This window comes from Theobroma umbraticum, unplaced genomic scaffold (assembly GCF_002168275.2).
Source record: "Theobroma umbraticum cultivar Fairchild unplaced genomic scaffold, ASM216827v3 scaffold_4.1, whole genome shotgun sequence".
NCBI lineage: Eukaryota > Viridiplantae > Streptophyta > Magnoliopsida > Malvales > Malvaceae > Theobroma > Theobroma umbraticum.
In genome coordinates, this window is record NW_018397258.1 from 432,829 (window position 1) to 453,693 (window position 20,865).

A 20,865-nucleotide genomic window follows, 5' to 3' on the forward strand; every position below is an offset into this window, starting at 1 on the left:
TAGATCCACAAGACAATCAATAGGCAGGGACCTATAACTCAGAACTAGAAACACAAACAAATTGCATGCTTGAAACATAGCAATCAGACCCTACCTGAGGTAAATTGGGTGTAACAGTACCAGCTTTCGGATTTGGCATGAGCCCACGTGGTCCTAGAATCTTTCCAAGGCTCGCAACCTAATCAGAATGAGAAGATGTTAAAATAAAATCCATAGTGACAATATTATTGAGATTTTGAACAAAAAGGAAAGACCATGAAACAAATGATAGTACCGACAACTGGAATTTGGTTAACAGAACATAAGGAAATGAAAACTATATCTCATTAATTGAATTAAGAGCAGCAAAGCAACACCTTAACCATCATATCCGGGGAAGCAATTAATTTGTCAAATTCCATGAATCCTCCTTTTATCTGTTCAATCAAGTCCTCACCACCAACAATATCTGCTCCCGCATTTTTTGCTTCATCAAACTTTTCACCTGTAAAGAAATCATATTTAAAAAAACAGCCAAACCAGAAGAGCAATTCATAATTGCCACTAAAATAGTTCCACTTAAGGTCTTCAAGTATTATCACCAGTCTAAAGTACATCATTTTAGCATGATTACTTGCCACTAACAAAATTTTTAATTAAGTAGTTCAGAACCTACGCAATCTCTTGTAAGAAATACAGGTTATCAGTTAAATCTTTCGCCCATGCACATTATCAATTATGTTTCTAGATACAGAAACAAATTCCAGTAAAACCAAATGAAAACAAGTAGACAACACATAGACTAGCAAACATTAAAGCAGAGTAACTACCTTGAGTAAGTACAGCTACTTTAACAGTTTGCCCAGTTCCCTTGGGTAAATTCACCTGTAAGAAAAGGGGTCAGAAGAAACGTTGGTTATCACATGTAACAACCAAGGTCAGTGAGGCCATTACAATTATCACGTGAAGCCTAGAAAACTTACTGTTGCTCTCAGCTGCTGATCATTATACTTAGGATCGATGTTAAGGCGGAAATGGGCTTCAGCTGACTCAACAAACTTTGTACTTGCCATTTCCTTTAACAATGATATTGCTGTCTTTAGATCATACTCCTTTTTGTTTTCCCTTAATTTTTGAATTTCCAAGAATCTCTTAGACCTTGTCTGCAGTTTGAACAGAATAAAGAATGTTTAAAAAAATTAAATTATGGAACCTAAGTAATAGTAAATTTTGGTCAGGAAACATCACAACCATATCTACCAGCCGCACATTTAACAAAAAATAATGCACAATGCGAAGAAACTAACCATTTCTGAATAATCTCACAACAAAAATCAAACTTATACAAGTTTGTGAAAATGGAAAAGGTCGGGGACCCTATATCCAATATGCTATGTCTTTCTTGATAGACAATAGTCTCTTAAAGAAAAATTGTAAAATTAAACATTAAACTCAAATTCAAGTGAAAAACCAGTTACCTAACCATAAACTCAAAAATTAAACTTCAAATGCAACTAATTATAAAAGAAAAAAGAAAAAAAAAAGTGACCACACCATCTGTTCATTATACAAAAGTCCTAGAAACAACATAAGTATTAAGTATTAACAAACTCACCTAAAAAAATCAAAACTTTCACACCCAACCACAGGTACTATTTTCTCTAAACTAAGCAGAACCCACTACAAAATGATCCAACAAACCCCAAAAACACAATAACAAAAGTGTAACAGCATTGAAAAGACAGAATAAAGAAACTCAAATTTAAAATCCACATACTCTGTCTCTCTTAAGAGGCAACGCAGCCTTTCCTTTCTTGGGCTTAGGCGGGGCAGTGGCAGTAGCGGTGGCACCCTCAGCCACTCCTTCCTTTCCCTCAGCAGCCTCAGCCACCTCAGCCACGGCAGCTACAACAACATGCTTGGAATCCCTCTGGGGACATAGATTGGCCCATTTGAGGCTGGATTTCCTGTCTCTGGAAGCCTTGAGAATGAGTGGGTAGAGAGAAAAGATAGGCTTGTTGGATTTGAAGGAGAGAAGAGAAGGAGTGAGGTCTTGCCCGTGTACTGTAGATGCGGCGTACGCTAGCATCAGCGATGATGGCGGTGTAGTGCAAGTGGCCATGGTTAAAGGAAGCTTTGCTGTTGTGTAAGTGAAGAGAGAGAAAGCTCGTTCGGGCTATCTATCCATATAGAAAGCAAGGGAACAACTGATGTTTTAAGGGTCCAGCACAGCACCTCGATTCTAGACCATTGCTACGGTGTGCATATGCTATTTTTCTTTTTTATTTTTTTCCTCTCTTTTTTATTTATATTTATGGGAAAAAATAAAGAGATATTTTAGGAAATAGACAATCAAGTTACTAATTATTTGGTCTAGCTTGAACAATGGAAACATGTTTATTAATTCGGCCGATTTAAATTATATTTAGCATTTAGAGAAATAAGAGTTACTTTTACAAGTGAGTAATTGTTATCAAAATCAAATTAATAAATTAATTGAATAAATTCGATTCATTCGATAGTTTGATTTAATTGAAAAGTGAAATAAATTAAATCGATTAATTTGATTGGTTTTAATTTGATTTTTTATTAACTGAATTAATCAATTTATACTCTTAAGCATATTATTATTCATTTAATTTAAATTTCTTGTGCTATTAAGATTTTATAACTTAATTTTATTTACCATGCAATTAATATAAAAAAATAAAATCAAGAATATTTTAATTATTTCAATAACTTACCAAATTAATCGATCTAATTCAGTTTATCAATTATTACTTCATTTTTTATCGGTTCAACTAATTTTTATACTATATTCTAATAATTTGGTTATAAAATTCTCTTAGCCCAATTAATTATTTTCTCACCTTTAATTATGTGCCAAAAAAAATTGAGTTCTTTTCCAATAAAGTATACATTGACTTGATAAAAGAAAATATTTTACAAAAATTAATTTTTGGAATTTCAAAATAAATGGAAACATTAATGTGTGAATATTGTTTAATTGGCAATCACGTCAATAAAATAAAATCTTGTATCCTCAAAAATTAAAAAAGTCATTTTTGTGGCCGTGGAAGAATGAAGGTACAAGCTTTGAAGCAGTGGGAACAAGCACATAGGAGCGAGCATGGTAAGGTCTTGTGGATCACAAAAAAATTAGCGGGCCTCCATCGATTTTCAAGCTACGGTTAATAGAGAGTACCCGGTCTGGATCAGGTGGGCCCAAACATTTGCGGCCTTCTGCAAAAGGCCTAGCAAACACGTGTCACTTGAATGTTTTTTGAACATTTTAATTGCATTTATTTAATTAATTTGATTTAATAGAAAATTATTTTATTTTTAAACATGTATTTGTATTCTTTATATGTACAAGAGCACAAAATTCTCTTTTGTTTTTATTTTTTTATTGAAACACTATCTTTAATATTTTATTTTTCAATTAATTCTTTAAACGTTTCGATTTTTCTATTTCCATACTCAATATCAGGTTACAAATTCCAAGTACAAAATAAAAACAAATAAATATGTTTCAATGCCCAAATTTCTAAATTTTTTTATTTTTGAGTACATAAACTCTTAATTTTAATAAAAATTAACAATAAAAAATTCAAATCAAAATTTTTGTTTATCTACAACATATAGTAACAATTTATTTGAAACAAAAATGATACTAATAAGTAGGGACGATAATAACAATGATACTATATTTGTAGGACTTTTATAACTTTATATTGTCGTGCTACAATATTTTGTTACGATAAATCTTGTTATAATACTAATCGTTTAATGATATTTTGATCAATAATCAATTTCATGAAATTTTAATGTTAAAAAAATACACACAACGGCAGTTAGTTAATAAATAAAAGGTAGACGGTCAATCCAACCAGTGACAGTATAACAAAGCCATTACGTACTAACGGAGTAACGGGTAAGTAGTTGTACTAGGTAGTTGATACGCTAGTGTTTAAATTTTTTTTTCAGTGCATTGGCTACTTTTCTCTACCAATCAGTTACATGTAACTTAAGTCTTCACGCGCTCTCTCTGGTCAGTCCTCGTCACTCCCTTCTCCTTCTTCGTTAAGTAATATCGAATAGGGCGTGGAGCGTGGGAGAGCGTGCAGTAGGCGAGAGTGAGTGTTGTGAGATTGAATTCAAACCGTTACCGTCCTTGTTTCTCCACTTCTGATCCCTTCGACTAACAGATGAAGCAAAGCGACCACTTCCTCATTCTCTTTCTATGCCTCTATGATCTCTGTAAGGCCAGACACAGAGCAAACATAAAAGGAAACAAAAAAGAAGGAAACTTACTTCCACAAGCACACTCTGTTCCTTTCTTTGCAATGGCAGTCGCTACCTTTTCTAACTTCTCCACACCCTCCTTCTTCCTCCAATCACCCTCTTGCTCCCACCAACGCCAACAGAGCTTCGCCATCACCACCAGCAACAGTCGCAGCAGCCTCTTCACTCCCTCTCTTGCATTGACTGTCTCCATCGCCCGCAATAAATTCCACCCCACCATAGTTTTCTCCAAGGGAAATGGCGGCTGGTTTTCTGGCGGAACTGGGGGCGGCGGTAGTGGAAGCGGGGGAGGAGGAGGAGGAGGAGGAGGAGGAAGAGGACATGGCGATCATGGTAATCAGGACAGGTCACGCAATCGATCCGATGCAATTCTGGCTCTCGCAGAGGTATGAAATTAAATACGTAGTTTATTTATGTATATATGGATGATTTTTACGTGTGAACTGTGGTGTATGTATACAGGTGGGGAGGACGTTTCAGAGTTTGCCCAAGGACATAGCGGCGGCAATCAAGGCCGGGAAGGTACCGGGATCAATTGTTTCTAGGTACTTGGAGTTGGAGAAGTCTCCTATTTTTAGATGGTTGCTTAACTTTGGAGGGTTTAGGGAGAGGTTGCTTGCCGATGATTTGTTCTTGACTAAGGTTGCCATCGAGTGTGGCGTTGGGATTTTCACCAAGGTTAGTCTATCATTTCCACAGTTTGCAGCAATGGGATTCTTCTTTTTTCCCTGAATCATTGCTCTTATGACCCAAGATTCTTAGCCAAACTATTGATTATTCTGAATAGGCCATTTCTTTTTCTGGAAATTTACATCTGAATTTTGATTCTTTCCTCTTTGAATTCCTTTTCTGGACTGGTGATAGAACAATCAGAAGTTCCTCTTCATGGGTTAGAGCTGGAACCCACTTAGAATATTTGATTGAATGAGTAACTTAGCTCACTGTCATACCTCTATCCAGCTTATTCTCTTCTTTTTCAGTCTGCAGCAGAGTTGGAACGGCGCAGAGAAAGGATTATGAAGGAGCTCGATTTTGTTTTTGCTGACGTGGTATGTCTGCATGAAAATTATCTCCACCGTATCTTAGTTGATGATCAGATTCAACGGAACGTTGATACCAGATTAATTCCATAAACATCTTTTTTTTTGATAAATGCTCTGTTTTAGGTAATGGCCCTGATTGCAGATTTCATGCTCGTGTGGCTTCCTGCTCCAACTGTTTCTCTCCGACCACCTCTAGCTCTCAGCTCCGGACCTATTTCTACCTTCTTCTATAATTGTCCTGACAATGCTTTCCAGGTCATTGGCTTTATTGCTCTAACCGGTTTTATCTGTAAAATCCACACATAGCCCTTCCTCTTACTTTCAGAATCCTGAACGCAGGTGGCTTTGGCAGGAACCTCGTATTCGTTTTTACAGAGAGTAGGTGCAATAGTGGTATGTCACAAACACTTGCAGTAGACCAACTCGAGTAAATTTCATTAACTTCTTCATGTTTTAAACCTTAAAAGCATCATAATCTTCCATGCAGAGGAACGGGGCCAAACTCTTCGCTGTCGGAACTGGTGCATCTCTGGTTAGTTACTACCTAACATGATATGCGAGAGTTTCTATTTCTTATTTTCAGTCGTGGGCTATATGGTCCCTCCTGATATGTTCAGAAGTCTTTTCTGATCAATATTTGAAGCTAAATCAAGTTATTTTGTGATTCATGGGTAGAATTAGGTATCTGTTACTTAATAAATATACTGTCAATCCCCATTTTGGCTTCCATGCCGCTGACAAGAGACTTCTTCAGGTTGGTGTGGGAGTTACAAATCTGTTGATTAAAGCAAGAAAGGTGTTTGATAAATCTTTTGCTGGTGAATCAGAGGATGTGCCTATATTATCAACCAGTGTTGCCTATGGTGTGTACATGGCAGTGTCTAGCAACCTAAGGTAAACAGCAGCCATAATCTATGCATGTTTGCTTCCACATGACAGTGGTCAGGTGCTGCGTTACTACATGACAGTGAGCTGTAATGCTTTGATCTCTCAGTCTGCTAAAATGGTTGAATTTCGTAGATTATGACGATGAAGGGCGTACTTTTTTTGTTAAACAGGTACCAAGTTCTTGCCGGAGTTATTGAACAACGAATCCTGGAGCCCTTGCTACACCAACACAAGATAATCTTGAGTGCGATCTGCTTTGCTGTCCGAACTGGAAACACATTCTTGGGATCTTTGATGTAAGATTTCCAAACCCATTCCCTAACTCTTGTACATAATCTACTTTGGCTTCTGATACTGAAATCTTTTAAGAATTGTTTGCAATCTCTGACACAGCTGGGTAGATTGTGCACGGTGGGTTGGAGTTCAGAAGACAAGGGAGTGAACGCAGAGTTGCAGTAGCAGTTCTTGGCAGCCAATTTAACTTTATTTAGAGTCGATTGACCATTTTTTAACTTGGAATTACAGAGGATGAGAGTTTGTCATTGGAGCGTCTCGAGTTTTCATTTCCAATGGTCGATCTACTGCTAAAAGGTTATTCCCAACAGAAGATTGGAATAAGAACCATTGCCATTTCCCATGGTACCACGTCTTCAATGTTTCTCTTTTACTTTCCTTTGAAAGAAAATGTCAGACTTTCTTTGGTATTTTGGCAAGGAATTTGTGAGATGGTGAAGAGAAAATACGTACTAGATGTAGGATTGAAGCATCCTATCTGTTTCTTTTGAAGCGCTTGACGTGCCATTCTCAACACCTTCTGGTCTATTCATTTACAACCAAAGTCGACATTACATGGAAAAGAGAACATAAACTTTGGAGTTAAGACATGGGAAATGATCTAGTACTACAGTTAGAAAAAACACCGATCAGAATAAATGAAGTGGCTAACAACATGAGTTACGAGAGCAAATTGGATGATCAGTGCGCTATTTTCCTAATGAATTTACAATGCATAACCCGAACATCAGGTAATTCCAGAGATATCTCCTGCTGCAGGTAAGCTCTGCTACAATTCTTGTTACTTTTTCCTGGCTTGTTGAACAAGTTGGTGAATCTTTCTCACTGGGTTGTTACGCTCTTAGCAAGATTCCGAGGTTGGTCAACATTGTGACCCCGCTGAACAGTAAGGTGATATGCCAACAACTGCATCCAAAAGCATAACAAAAAATGCATGTTAACTGAGGATAATCCAACGATAACAATCAACATAATAACAAGCGGACAAATAAGAAGGGGGGTGATGTTCAATTGGCTGTTAACAGGGAGAAGGGTTTTGAACAGAAGGCAGAGAAAGAAGTTGGACCTGGTATTAGGAAGGTATGAATATAAGTAAATTTAAATCAATATTTTCTTCCACACCTTCCTTTTTCCCAGTTTACCTAGGAAAGTAGTAGATGAATGAATTTGTCTAAAGCAATAAGTAATAAACCTAGAAAAAACATAGGATGAGTAAACTCCTGTTTATGTGAATTATCCATCACCAGCAAACCGGTTCATCTAGGCCTTGATGGACGCATAGTAAAGGCTATCTAGTCAAATCCCCCTTCTCAGATGCACATTTTATGGAGAATCACTATTCTCTAACTGTGGATGTGTATTGTAGAAAACAAAGATCAGCAGAGCCACAATTTGTAAATTGAGAAAATTATTTGTATCAATACCTGCAAAGGAATAATATTAACCACAGGTTGAAGACAATCTTCAACCTGAGGAACTTCAATCACTCGACAAGATTCACCAGGACATACAGATGCTGCATCTCCTTTTGAACACATCACTATAAGGCGGCCTTTGCGGGCATGAAGTTGCTGGATAACTGACTGCTGCTTACTGTCAACAATTTAGAGATGTTAGCATCAAAGAAAAACTTCCTTACTGTATGACTTCTTCAAAGCAGAATATTAACCAACCTGAAGCATGCGTCATGTGTAGCAATAACAATAATTGGGAGATTTTCATCAACTAGTGCCAAAGGACCATGTTTCATTTCACCTGCAAGTATTCCCTCACTGTGCATAAGAGACACCTCTTTTACTTTTAATGCGCCCTCTAACGCTGTTGCAAAATTATATCCTCTTCCAAATACAAGAAGTGACTGCTCAGCAATCAATAGTTTAGCCAGATCCTTCATTTCCTGGTCAAGCTTGAGTACCTCTCTAACTTTATCTGCAAAAATGTAAGGTAAAAGCATGAAAGTTATTCTAAACCTTCCTAAAAGTGGTCCTTTGCAACAAATTTAGAATCCAGTAATCTGTTAAAGAAGAAGAAAGATAGAACATACTTGGCAAATCAAATAGACAATCTATAATGGCCTCTCGTCTGGCTTGACTGGATATTGCATCATCTCCAATAGCCAGAGCTAGCATTGCCATCACAACAATTTGACTTGTGTATGCCTAAACATGATGGTGAGGATATTATGAACCCATAACACAATAAATGAAACTAACATGAACAAAGGTGAAACTTACCTTCGTACTTGCCACCCCTATCTCACAGCCAGCATTTATGTGAATTCCACAATGTGTATTCCTGGCTATTGCACTACCAACAGTATTTGTTATGCCAACACATAGTGCACCGTTTTCAAGGGCATACTCTAATGCCAGCAGAGTATCTGCAGTTTCACCAGATTGACTAACAAAAACTGCAGTATCTTCCCTATAAATTGGACCCTGCCGATCCACCAGATCACTAGCAATCTCCATAGTAACAGGAACACCTACAATTATCACAGACAATAAAGAAGAAATCAATTAGCAAAACAAACTCAAAGATTCTCAAAGGAGCATCAGAAATCAAAGTACCAGAGAGTTCTTCAATGATAGGTCTTGCAGCTAAAGCAGCATTATAGCTTGTGCCGCATCCAATAAAAACAATTCGTCTGCTCCGCCTAATAGTTTTTATGTGATCTTTCAGTCCACCTAAAAGCACAGTCTTGGCTTTGCAAGAACCTCCACGTATAAGTCTTCCCCGCATTGTGGTTCTAAGAGATTCTGGTTGTTCATGTATTTCTTTCTGCATATAATGCTCATATTTTCCTTTGTTGATTTGCTCAACCTCCATCTCAAGAAAAGATAATGCACGTTGCACTGATGGTGGTCTAGAAAGTGCACTGCCATGTTTTCCTTTGTCATTCTCAAATTTAAGAATAGAGACACCTCCATCCTGAAGAATTTATCAGTGTCAGTAATCACACTTCAATGTAAAAACTTTGTAAGTCACACTTAGTGCCATGCCAAACAGTTTACTTAAAGTCATGTTGGCAAAGGTACCTTAAGGTGAACTACTTCACCATCTTCAATCATCAAAACCTTTTTTGTGTGTTCAACTACAGCACTAGCATCACTGGATAGAAAAAGTTCTTTTGGACGCCCATTTTCTGAAATGAACTTAAGATCAAGAAATGAAGCTCCACTGCTTGTGTCTTCACTTAATTCCTGAACATATTTCATTAACCAAAATAAAGGTCAACCAAATAAAACATTAACAATCAAAAAGATGAAAGACACTGTACAAATTACAATAGACATAACTAAAAATCTAAGATTCTCAAACTTTTTAAAATGTAAAATGTTAAAGCTAGTCCATGATTTTCAGAAACTTCAAAAGAAATGGGTTTCAGTAACAACACCAAATCTGACTCATTCCAGAAAAGAAAAGATGTTCACTAAATCAATCTGAGAAATATTAGTAATCAACTGGAAGAGAAGAGATATAACTACAAGCATGTAGGCAACACTATAATTTATGTTTTTCGGATAACTTACTTTGACACCTAAAAGCAATGGACTACCACGTTTACAAGCAATCAACTCATTTGGATAATGACGACTTTTGAATATAAGGGCATAGGCTCCTTCAAGATGCCTCATAACTTCAAGCACAACTTGACTGAATGTGACGGTCTGGTCACCTGCAGGATAATCAACAAAACACCACTTCAAACTAAATCGACTAATATTGACCTTCTTAAGCTTATTGGAAATAAGAAGCACCAAAGTTGATCAACATAGATTAAAAGAACATTATTCTTTTCTCCATCAAAACAATGTTTGAAGATTTTAATTCAGACTGTTATGCCATAAGTAACATCAGAACTAGATTGGATATTTGTCTGACAAGAAGAATGAGGTTATTTAGAGCTAACGAGGTACATTAAGAAAAAGCAGCACAGCCAAGGACTAAGATTGCCTCAATGACTTGGACCCTGTAGCTCAAGTTCCAACCTTACCAGTCGGTAAACTCAAACATTTAACCCCTGCTTGATTGCCTTTGTTAAAATAGAGTACCCTCAAGCTATTGCATCATTAACAGGCATATATGCAGTTATTTAGCAGAAACAATGTAATTTCAAACAAATGGCAATTCGAAAACCTTATCTCATCTCTGTCTTGCACATGTTGCATTTACCTTCTTCATTTGCCTTGTCAAAAACATATTTTGCAAGCTTTGGAATCACTTCTGTGTCAGTGTCAGATTCAAAGTTAAAACCATGCCGGATCAATGTTTCCTTCAACACCTGAAAATGCAAACAACCGAGTGATTGCTTAAGCATGTGCCAATTATCAACGTAGATGCAAGAAAAACGGAATGTGCCCAATTAGCATGACCAATTATACAAGAAACCCACAGTAAGTGGTAACATAGCTTCGAAAGTCATAAGCAAACCTCATAGTTTGTAATAATGCCATTGTGAACAACCAAGAACTCATTTCCAGCACCAGATGTCTGAGGATGGCTGTTTGTTGGAGATGGCTCTCCATGAGTTGCCCACCGGGTGTGTGCTAGTCCAGCATGAACAGAAAAAGGTTCCTCCAAATTCAGCTCTGTTGACGCGACATCTGAAATACCACTATCACCATTTCAAATTTCATTTTCCTTATTTCATTGTCCTTTAAATGGCATTTTCCCTAATTTAGAAAGAAAAGAGTTTAATACAACGTCAGCCAAGTCAAGCAGAAATTGAGGTGAGTCAAGTCCTCCATCTTTCAGAAAACAAAACGGAAAAAAGATCAAACTTTGTCTTCGTTTCTCGCTCATATCGTTTTCTTTTCGGCCATTTTCTCTAAAGCCAAACACTACAGCACTGTTGTTTTGTCTAAAAATTGCCACAATCGTTGCAAGTCAAGTCTTTTAAAACAAAGAAAGCGACTTCCCAAAGCACAGTTTCTCAAAAAGTAAAACAATTGTCACTTCATTTTTCATTTCATCCTCTGTACCCGAATTGAAGCCAAAGAAAAATGAAATTACCTTTGTAGACGGATTTAACGAGTGATTCTATGTTGCCTTCTTGGCGAAAGACGAGAGGAGGAGGGGCAGAATCGGAAAACTGTCCGTTCGGATCCGCAGACGGGAACGATGGAGACGAAGAATCGATGGAAATCCCAGCGGAGTCATAGCCTCTGTACTCTAACCGCCTCAAGCCATTGAAGAGGATCTCCAGAATGAAGCGTCTGTCACGCGTGACGTTGTAGTTCAGGTAAGCGAAGATCCCGCACATTGTTCGTCGAATTCTGATCGGCTCAGTCTAGACGCTGCCAGTCACAATCCGGTGACAGAGAGAGAAACGAAGAAGAAATTGAAAATGCAGGACCGAGGCCTAAGGGAGGAGGAGAGGGAGTTTCCCCTTTTTTGACTTCTTGATTTGGTTTTGGATTTTTAAACAAACACAAAGTGCGGGTCAGTTCGGTTTGGTCGACAGTTTTGACGCGCCATGATTTGAAGGTCATTTTTGTCTTTTCAGGTTCCGTAATGGTCGTTGACGCGGAAGGCTGCTATTGGAACGAAGTTTGCCCACATGGCGAAATTACAAAGGAGGCTACTTTGGTCACTTTTCGGTTTCCTTTCATCACGTGGGATAAAAGAAAGTTTACTTTTTTAAAAATATTTATTATATATTGTAACAAATAAAAAAAGAAAAAATTGATGCGGTTTGTTATAATAAGGTACAAATACTGAGATTTAAATATTAAATACTCTTGAACTATTGCATTTTATATAGAAAAATCCTTATTATATTACAAAAATTATTATAATATGAATTATAATTTCATTAATTTTTAATTTTAACAAAACATTAATAACAATCCATATGTCAAATATCTTATCAACCATCACGTGATCATGATTTACAATATCGATTATGATATAATTGATAATATTAATTGTCATGTGATCCGGTCAATAACGTTATCAATTATTATATAATAATGTCAATTAACACCCGAATATATATATATATATAATATTTTCATTTAAAGTCAAAAGGAGAAAAGAAAAAATAGATAGTGTAAGGCCGGTAGAAGAAGTTGTCATACTTGGCTCGATCCATGCCTTAAGGGCAAAAACCATGGAGGAACGAGTTCATGGCTTAGCTTAGGCCCAGCCTATGTATAATTGGTCTGGACCTGTGGACTCCTTGTAACCAGTTAATCCAATGCCTGAACAGCCAAACGGTTAGTCGGCAATAACGCGCCGCTTAAAGTAGGAAGCGGCAAAAACCCTAGCAACCTTCTCGCAGAGGGAGAGAAAGATGACGCAGAAAGGAAATCTGTTCAAAGGGCAAAAGAAGCAGAAAACAATCCCTCCCAATCGCCATGGAAAGCTTCCTCACATTCGCAAAGGTTTCTCCTTTTAACTTTATAATACTTATAAGCAAATGTATCGGTTCCACGTCTTTTCATTCATTTTTCAAATTTCGATTCCTTTGCAGGTAAGAGAGTCGTCAAGTCATCGAAGATGACGAAAGATATGGACGCTGATCGAGTAATTCTTTATCTCTTTAATCTTTTTCTTTGCTCATTCTTCGAAATTTTTGCTAAACTTTGTTGTCTTTTTACCATACTTGGACTTCTGTGCTTCTTTGCTTTGTCATGAGCTGTTTGATGAAATTTAATTGAAAATTCAATGAATAGTTGCATATTGGGTCATTGGTTTATTCGTCGAGAGCTAAATTTTTCAGCTTTTGGATTTAGTTGCTCTGAAGGATTGTTGACATTGGGTGAATGAGTTCACAACCATTATTAGCATTCTGTAACCCTTTTTTCTTTTATTAGTGGGTTCTTATAACTGCCAATTTGTGTAAATCAATGATTTAATGGCACTTCGAAGCTGAAAAAGCTGTGTTCAAAGAGTTCCTTAACTTATGTGCAGCATGCATTCTCAGACTGGATTTTTGTATTTAAAAGAAAATAACTATGAACTCTGAGTCTTTTTAGATTGCATCTTTCATTTGCTCACAGCTTTTTGGTTATCATGGGAGGAAAACAGAGGGGGACTGCTGGTGTGTTACTGTGTGTGTAAGAGAGACAGAAGGTTACTGTTGGTTTCAATTCCATGTTAAGTGATTTTCTGTCATTAACTTCCTTTGTTGTCTTATACTGCAATTGTGTTGCTTTGGTACCAACCAAATCAACTGCTGTATCTATCTCGTTCTCACAACAAAAAAATCTGCCATCTACATGCATGCTTGTATTATATGATTGGAGTGATGGAGCATGTATCTGTTGGTATAAGGGTAAAAATGGCAGTGGACGATTTCTGTGTTTTTAATACGGTTGCGGCTGCAGCCTGTCTGTCCCTCTGCTTTAACTTGCTTGAGTGAAACTGAATTTATTGAGAGTCATGTTCTCTGTGGTGATTTAGGGAACTGGTTTTGAGCATACCGGTTGTTATGGATGTTCAGTGTTAATCTTGAGATACATTGAACTCAGCCCAAATGGAAGATGAGCTGGAGTTAGTTATGAGGATTCCCTGCGTTAGTTGAAGATTTTAGAATTAAACATTAGATGGGAGTCATTTTAGCTATCTTTTTCAACTAAAGACAGGCATCGGCATCATAATCATTGCTCCATGAACTGCAAGCAGAATTATATTTGCTATTCTTCCCAGCAAAATACTCTTTTTTGACATTGTCTCTGTGAGATTATAGCTGACAGAGTTTTCTCTTACTGGACCAGGAGCTGACCAAGTTCATAAACCACTGCAATGAGATAAAAGCCGCCACCGTTGCTAACAAGGATGGTGGCCAACTAAGTATTGTCAAGCTACCCCCAGAATCTTCCAGTGACGTGAAGGAATAGTGATGATAATCAAGAACTTTCTAACCCCAGAAGCTTATTGCATGGATAGCAAGAGATGCTTTGTCAGGAAAACTTAAATCCGGCTTGTCGCTTTTGGTTGAAGATCATTTGTGTTGTGAAACAGTCTTGTTTTCATAGTTATCTTATTTATTTTTTCCCTCACATGTGTAATTCCTTAGTGTGATGCTTCTAGCTTCTACTTGTTTGACGAGCAAGAGCTCTAGATTTTGAACTCAAAAAGATTGTTCTTATTGCCAAATTAAACCTTTGCTAATTCCAGCAGTTTTGATGGATTCCTTGCCACTCTGTCTAATATGTTACCAACATTAGAAAATTGTCTGATCTTAGCAAAAAAACAAAGAAAAAAAGCTTGGGCAAGTAAGGCCTCTATCCTGCGAGTCCTCGGACCTCGAGGGTGGCCCTGCTTGTCGACAATAATAAATTGATGATAAATCAATGACAGGACACTTAAGGCAAGTTGAGGTGGATCCGCGTCATCCAATCTTGAACAAAATCCCAATCCACTGTTGTCAACGTCGGCTAAGGCAAAGATTAGGTAGAGCAAGAGCCAACTTTCTGGCACGTGACCGAGTTTCTTTTGTTTCTTTTCACGGTGAAATGGCCATTTCATAACTCCAACAAAAGGTTACATGTTCACGTCATCAGCTAATAACTGGCATCTTGCAGCGGTGTCTGATCAGATCAGCTCATGTTCGTGGAGTTGAGCAGTGAAGGATCCTGCAAATCCAAAACGATGGAATGAAGAAAAACCATGAGTTTTGGGGATTGCTTGAACTAGTTCCATACGTTACAAGGGTTTACACAACACGACTTGACTCGAACTCCAATAATGTCTGCATGTCAGCATTGTCTGGGACCTCATGGCAATGTGCTGTGGAGCCTGCCTGTCTCTTCATCTCTGTACTCTTTAATATTCGATTAATTTCATGATTAACTCTAAATCAGAATCGCTTATTAATTCTTCTGCTTTCATAACCCTTTCACATTCATTTAGCTATCTTCGAAGCATCTCTTTTTCTGAATCAGAATTTGAAAGAAGAGGAAAGCAACAGTTACCCTTTCAAGTACTTACCCTACTGGAAAAAGGGTTTTGTTTGTTTCTCGTCATTTCTTTGTTTGCAACTTTTGTTTTGCTAAGGGATTTTGTAAAAGTATTTACTTTTGCATTTTAAGTATACACGAGGAAAGAACAATTCAATGTCAATCAACCTACCCGCGGTGGAGCTTTTCATGGAACATTTAATGGTGTGATTCCTGGATTTTGATTGCCAAAAAATTTGCCCATGGTCCACAATCATCATTACTTTGGATCATTTGGGACCAGCATCATGAATAATTTTCACTGCCTATACAATCCATCAAAACGCAAACCAACCCAAATCCCTCCAGCAATGTGACTGACTGTGAAAAACAAATAATGGGGGACTGGTTTCCTGGTTTGTAGCAAAAGTAGTCGAAGCTTTAGTCCCTAGTTTTTCATATGCTACATAAATCGAATTAATGGATTCAATCGAAAGTAACTTTTGTCATTGTCTGTAGGAGAAAAGTGAGCATCTGAGGACACAACCATCCTGGGACAACCTTTTGTTAATCCGCCAACGGTATGAGATTGTTGCGCCTTACACGACCTGTAAACTACGGATGTTATACCCTTCAAATCTTCAACTTTATCTTGTTTTTTTCCATGCCAAATGTCTACAGTGATGTTGTGACAAGGTAGCACTTGTCACTCGTCAGTTCTTTCTCCCGTATGACGTCTTTCCACCTCCACATTTCTTCTTGGCATGAGAAAGACTTTTTTTTTTTAATTTGGTCCTCCTTTTTACTCCTTTACATCTCCCATGGTGGCAGTAACGTCCGGTGCTTGGCACGCGCTAGCATAGGGCGTCGGCGGTTATCAAACAAAGCGGGTCCCACTTCTTTTGAAGCATGTGGTAATAACAGCAATGGCAGCAACATTCTGAAAAGCCTTTTGTTTTTTAACAGTCAAATGAGCCAATCACATTTAACATCACCTAGCATCACAAACATTGCAATATACAAAATACTGGTATCATACAGAATCCAACAACATTTGACAACAACCCTTTTCCTCCTCCTCCTCCTCCGCTGCTGCCGCCGCCACTGGAATTTGAGGTCATTACCACCGCCATGGGTGCTACCGAACATGTAACATCTTGACCCTTAGACAATTATTTTTTGTTTTTCTTTTTTATTCTGGCTTTTTTTGTTTTCTTCTGTTGGTAGGGGGGCGGGGGGTTGGGTTCTTTTTGTTTTCTTGTTTTTGTTGATAAATTTGAAGTTCCAAGGATTTCTGCGGTGGTTTTGTTGCAGGTGGTAGAAGGAGAGAGTGAAGAACAAAGGAGAGAAGAGCGGGAGAACGATGAGAAGAAAGAAGAAGAAGAAGAAAGAGAAGGGGAGGGTGAGGAGGAGGAGGAGAGAGAAGGAGAGGAAGAGAAAATAGACTTGGAGAAAGGACAAGCGGGAGCTGTTGTTGAAGAGAAGGCGTTGGAGAGAATTGAGGATCAAAGAGACCATTTTCATGTGTCAATGATGCAGAGATTGAACCCGACAAACCCTTTGAGGATTGTCATAAATGGTGGCACTAGAGTTGCTACTCCTTCTCCTTCTCAGTCTTCTCGTTTTCAGCCTCCTCCTCCTGCTCCTTCTCGTTCGCAGCCTCGTTCTACACCAACCCCACAAGTAAGTCCTCGGAAAGAATCGAACTTTGACCAGCTTCATTTCTCCTTCCCTTCTAGACTTCGCTTTTCCAAGGAAGTTCCGTAATTTGAAGCCTAGAAGTATTCTTTTCATCTGATTTTCCAGGGAAAAAGATTTACAAATAGAAGAATTTCAGTAATAAAATTTTAAGCTAAAGCCTATGCCAGCTGCCAACCAGTCTTTAGTATCAACTTTATGTTATGAAATTTTGTTGAGTTTGATAATTGATGAGAAAGAAAGTTCTGTTCCTCCTCTGCAGTAAGAGTTTTCTTAAATTTCTGCACGAAATTCCAGTTATTAACTTTCAATTTTCTTGGTTTTTCCCTCCTTGTGACCAGCAATCAATAACAACACTGAATTCAAGAAGATTCACCAACAAAATATCTCTGTTCTTGTTCATGGTGCACATGTTTGTGGCTGTTGCACTTGTCTGCTTTCTTATATTCAAGGGAATTCAAGGGTTAATAGAAGCATCAAACCCTGCAAAAAGAAAGGAAGAAAGAATTCTTAAATTCTTGTTCCCACAGGTTGAAGCTGCGTCTCTTCTGAGCATCACTCTTGCGTTTGCTTGGCAAAAGGCTCTGCGAGAATGGCCTCAAATCATGGTTTACTTCATCCTATGGAGCAGTTTCTTCATGTCTTTATCAGCAGGAATCCTTCTGATTTGCTTCCAAAAGCCTGCCACAGATGGTGTTGGAGTTTGCTTCATCGCCTTTGCAATCGGTAATGGTTTGTATGCTTGTTGGGTCTCTCAGCGAATCGGTTTCTGTTTCAAGATTCTGCTTAAATCCCTGGAACCAGTTTCCAAATTCCCTGATCTAAACCAACCTGCCTATTGGATGCTTGGGTCTGGATTCTTGTGGATGTCTCTATGGATTTTGGCTGTGGTTGGAGCTTTGAACTTCTATTACCCACCATTGATTATAATTGCATTGTTCTTAAGCTTGGCTTGGACAACAGAAGTTATGAGGAATGTTGTTAACATAACAGTTAGCAGAGTGATTGCCCTCTATTATCTGAGAGGAATGCAGTCCAACACTCAGTTTTGCTTCCAAAGAGCCCTGACCCGGAATCTTGGAAGTGCTTGTCTTGGATCCTTGTTCGTGCCATCAATTGAAGCCTTGAGGATTATTGCCAGAGGTTTGAATCTGCTTGAGGGAGAAGATGAATTCATGTTTTCCTGTGCACATTGTTGTCTCAATGTTATGGAGTCAATCTTCAGATATGGAAATGGCTGGGCATACGTACAGGTATTATTCAATGGTTCTCGATTGTTCAGATGGAATTTTCAACCATAAAGAACAATTCCCAGTCAAATGCGCATGCTCTGCAACTGTTTTTTTAACCCTTTTAGCTTATCTTTTTCCTTTTCAGAACTAAACTCAACAACTCCCTTATTTTATTGTGGAAATCCTTCCTGATTTTGAATCACTTCCGGTTCAATCAACATCTGAACACTGATTCTGCTTCGTGGTCCATGAACAAGGACTAAATTAAACCAAACTTTTAACTTTTCTTCTTTGTTGTTGCAGATAGCTGCCTATGGCAAAGGTTTTGTTAGAGCATCACAAGATACATGGGAGCTTTTCCGAAGGGAAGAAATGGTACCCATAGTAGATTCCGACATGACCAGTGCAATCTGCTTCCTTACAGGAGTTTGCAGTGGCTCGATTTGTGTCATTGTCGTGGCTGCCTGGACTGCTAAAGTCCACCAACCCTTCACAGCCACCATCTCCCTCCTGGCTTTCGTTGTTGGATACCTCATGGTAACCCATCCCATCCCCTCCTTATTTTATTACTCATTTTTTAATGAAGCAATCTTGATTTCCTGACCAACTTGGATATATTCTTTTAGCCGTAATGACTCAGCTCCATGACTAAAAAACAAATTTGATTATGCAGACGAGGATCGCTATGGTATTGCCGCATGCCTGCGTGAGCTGTTACTACGTTTGCTATGCGGAAAATCCTGAGAACCGATTGTTCGACAAAACAATCAAAGATCGTATCAACCTGATCAAGACCGGTCGGGATATTGTCGTTCCAACACCGCGTGTACCCCATCGATTTACCAGATAGTCGGTGGTCAGTTCTAACAGAAACCAGAGTGGGAGGAAAATCCAGGGCCATGGTTCCAAATTTTAGCCAGGCATAGGGCTGGTCATCCACCAGGTCTTAAGACAGGGCCAATTTGCCTCCAGGCAAATTTATCCACAACTGCTGATGATGACGAGGAGTTTGAATGTGAAAGGTTAAACCCATTATTGGATGTTTTTCCATTGTGGAAGGAAAGTGGAGAGCCCACCGAGATTCCAATCAACAAGGCTACAATGACTGCCCACAGTTTGCTGATGTTTCCTTTGTATTATATTGGATATTTGCAAATACTTTAAGGATATTCCACCCTAAAAAAACCAAAGAAAGGTGGTAGTACCATTATTTCTTTATGAGTTGACACCCGCCATTGTTTAATTGAATTGTACTAATTCCTGACTTCCCTCATGTAATTTTATACGTAAGCAAGTAAAGCAGAGGTGCGTTAGAGGTACGGCCTCCACCCAATCTTTTTTAATCATTTAATACGAGTTAGGTACAGAGACCGGCCTCAAACGTGAAAGGAAAGGACCATCTTGGATGTGGTGAGAAGAGTCACGCTTATGAGCTGTATCAATCAAAAGGAAACGACATGGAAATTGCATATGGGTAAATAAAAGGAAGTTGGAGGTTATCAAACTGGAAAAACAAGTAGATTCCACGTCAATTTTGTAGGGTTAGGACCTATGAGAGATTAACAATCAAGTTCTGGCTCTTTCTATTTTGTTCTTCCCCCTTTTCACTTTCAAGTTTTCAACATAACTCTTTTGAAAGAGCCAAAAAGACCTTAAGCAGACATTGCTCGCATTTCAACGATGCTTTGCGTGCAAAAGGCTAGTTTGCTTACCATATCCCATTCATAGGACAAGGGGCTCCTCTACTTTCTGGAAAAGGGTGTCTGCGGGTCGGACAGGAGGGAAACCATGTTCAACATAAATCACCGTTGCAGTAAAATCTACCTTAGTAACAGCAAAAGAAACGGTAAAAGCCACACTTTTTAATAAGCACAAAGCACTATTTACTGCTACAGTGTAGTTTACAATTGTCAAATAATTCGAACTTCTCCCCCTAGGCCGAAGAATGTTCAAACGACAGCCACCAACTTTGGCATAACACAAACTTTTAAGTATAGATTATTCCATCTATGACAATAACTACTTCTGCAATGTTCCTCTCTACTAGAGTAAATTAGGAACCAAGAATTTGAACTTTAGCCTTTGTTATATCCATTTCTATATCGTGCAACAACTTATTGTAACCACTTTTCTCTTTTTGGTTCTATTACCCTCCATCCCCATTACCCCTTTCCTTCTTTTCTCCAAAATGAAAAACAAGAGGCCAACGGAACAGGAACTCTAATTTTAATATTCAAGAAGGTATAAGAACCAGCCATACCATAACATCAACAGAATTGACCAACAGCCAAATACTTAATATCACTATGCCCCCAAACAACAACTGCCCACCCTCATACAGTACCACTATCACAGTGGAATGAGGATACCGACTTATACGGAGAAACGTTTAATATCTTGCACAAGGGATAACATTAAAGAGAATCTGGTCGAAAAAGGATCTGAACATCAATTACAAAGGGAGTGGAGGAAGCAGAAACAAGCCAGAGAGAGATATATATACCAACAAAGCAACATAAATGCAGAAATGAAACATAA

General features: G+C 38.2%; 5 protein-coding genes across 5 annotated transcripts in view; 3 read left to right on the forward strand and 2 right to left on the reverse strand.

Moving 5' to 3' along the window:
- Window positions 1-2,173, reverse strand: part of EMB3126 (Ribosomal protein L1p/L10e family) — a 3,228-nt gene extending 1,055 nt beyond the window's left edge. The window contains exons 1-5 of the mRNA XM_021424178.1: window positions 1,757-2,173; window positions 963-1,142; window positions 810-864; window positions 357-484; window positions 95-178 (exon numbers count right to left, since the gene is read on the reverse strand). Of these exons, the coding sequence (XP_021279853.1) occupies window positions 95-178; window positions 357-484; window positions 810-864; window positions 963-1,142; window positions 1,757-2,101 (792 nt within the window). The 5' untranslated portion in view covers window positions 2,102-2,173. The remainder of the gene's footprint in view (window positions 1-94; window positions 179-356; window positions 485-809; window positions 865-962; window positions 1,143-1,756) is intronic.
- Window positions 2,174-4,277: 2,104 nt separating this feature from the next.
- Window positions 4,278-7,417, forward strand: LOC110413403 (protein RETICULATA-RELATED 4, chloroplastic-like). The gene is made up of 9 exons (XM_021424177.2): window positions 4,278-4,670; window positions 4,747-4,962; window positions 5,265-5,333; window positions 5,451-5,582; window positions 5,667-5,720; window positions 5,815-5,859; window positions 6,082-6,221; window positions 6,386-6,511; window positions 6,609-7,417. The coding sequence occupies exons 1-9, from the start codon at window positions 4,326-4,328 to the stop codon at window positions 6,655-6,657; spliced, it is 1,176 nt and encodes a 391-aa protein (XP_021279852.2). The 5' UTR covers window positions 4,278-4,325; the 3' UTR covers window positions 6,658-7,417.
- Window positions 7,142-11,937, reverse strand: LOC110413402 (glutamine--fructose-6-phosphate aminotransferase [isomerizing] 1-like). Its single transcript, XM_021424176.2, has 11 exons — window positions 11,526-11,937; window positions 10,944-11,116; window positions 10,686-10,794; window positions 10,043-10,188; window positions 9,548-9,712; window positions 9,080-9,440; window positions 8,744-8,994; window positions 8,554-8,668; window positions 8,183-8,438; window positions 7,934-8,102; window positions 7,142-7,415 (listed from the first exon to the last, which is right to left on the reverse strand). The coding sequence occupies exons 1-11, from the start codon at window positions 11,773-11,775 to the stop codon at window positions 7,332-7,334; spliced, it is 2,079 nt and encodes a 692-aa protein (XP_021279851.1). The 5' UTR covers window positions 11,776-11,937; the 3' UTR covers window positions 7,142-7,331.
- A 710-nt stretch (window positions 11,938-12,647) lies between these two features.
- On the forward strand, window positions 12,648-14,647 carry LOC110413985 (2,3-bisphosphoglycerate-dependent phosphoglycerate mutase). The gene is made up of 3 exons (XM_021425035.2): window positions 12,648-12,898; window positions 12,988-13,040; window positions 14,234-14,647. Exons 1-3 carry the CDS (start codon window positions 12,808-12,810, stop codon window positions 14,354-14,356), a joined length of 267 nt encoding a protein of 88 aa, XP_021280710.1. The 5' UTR covers window positions 12,648-12,807; the 3' UTR covers window positions 14,357-14,647.
- Window positions 14,648-16,300: 1,653 nt separating this feature from the next.
- LOC110413547 (Plasma-membrane choline transporter family protein) lies at window positions 16,301-19,646 on the forward strand. Its single transcript, XM_021424403.1, has 5 exons — window positions 16,301-16,546; window positions 16,712-17,080; window positions 17,437-18,348; window positions 18,631-18,864; window positions 19,001-19,646. The coding sequence occupies exons 1-5, from the start codon at window positions 16,529-16,531 to the stop codon at window positions 19,175-19,177; spliced, it is 1,710 nt and encodes a 569-aa protein (XP_021280078.1). The 5' UTR covers window positions 16,301-16,528; the 3' UTR covers window positions 19,178-19,646.
- The last annotated feature ends 1,219 nt before the right edge of the window (window positions 19,647-20,865 follow it).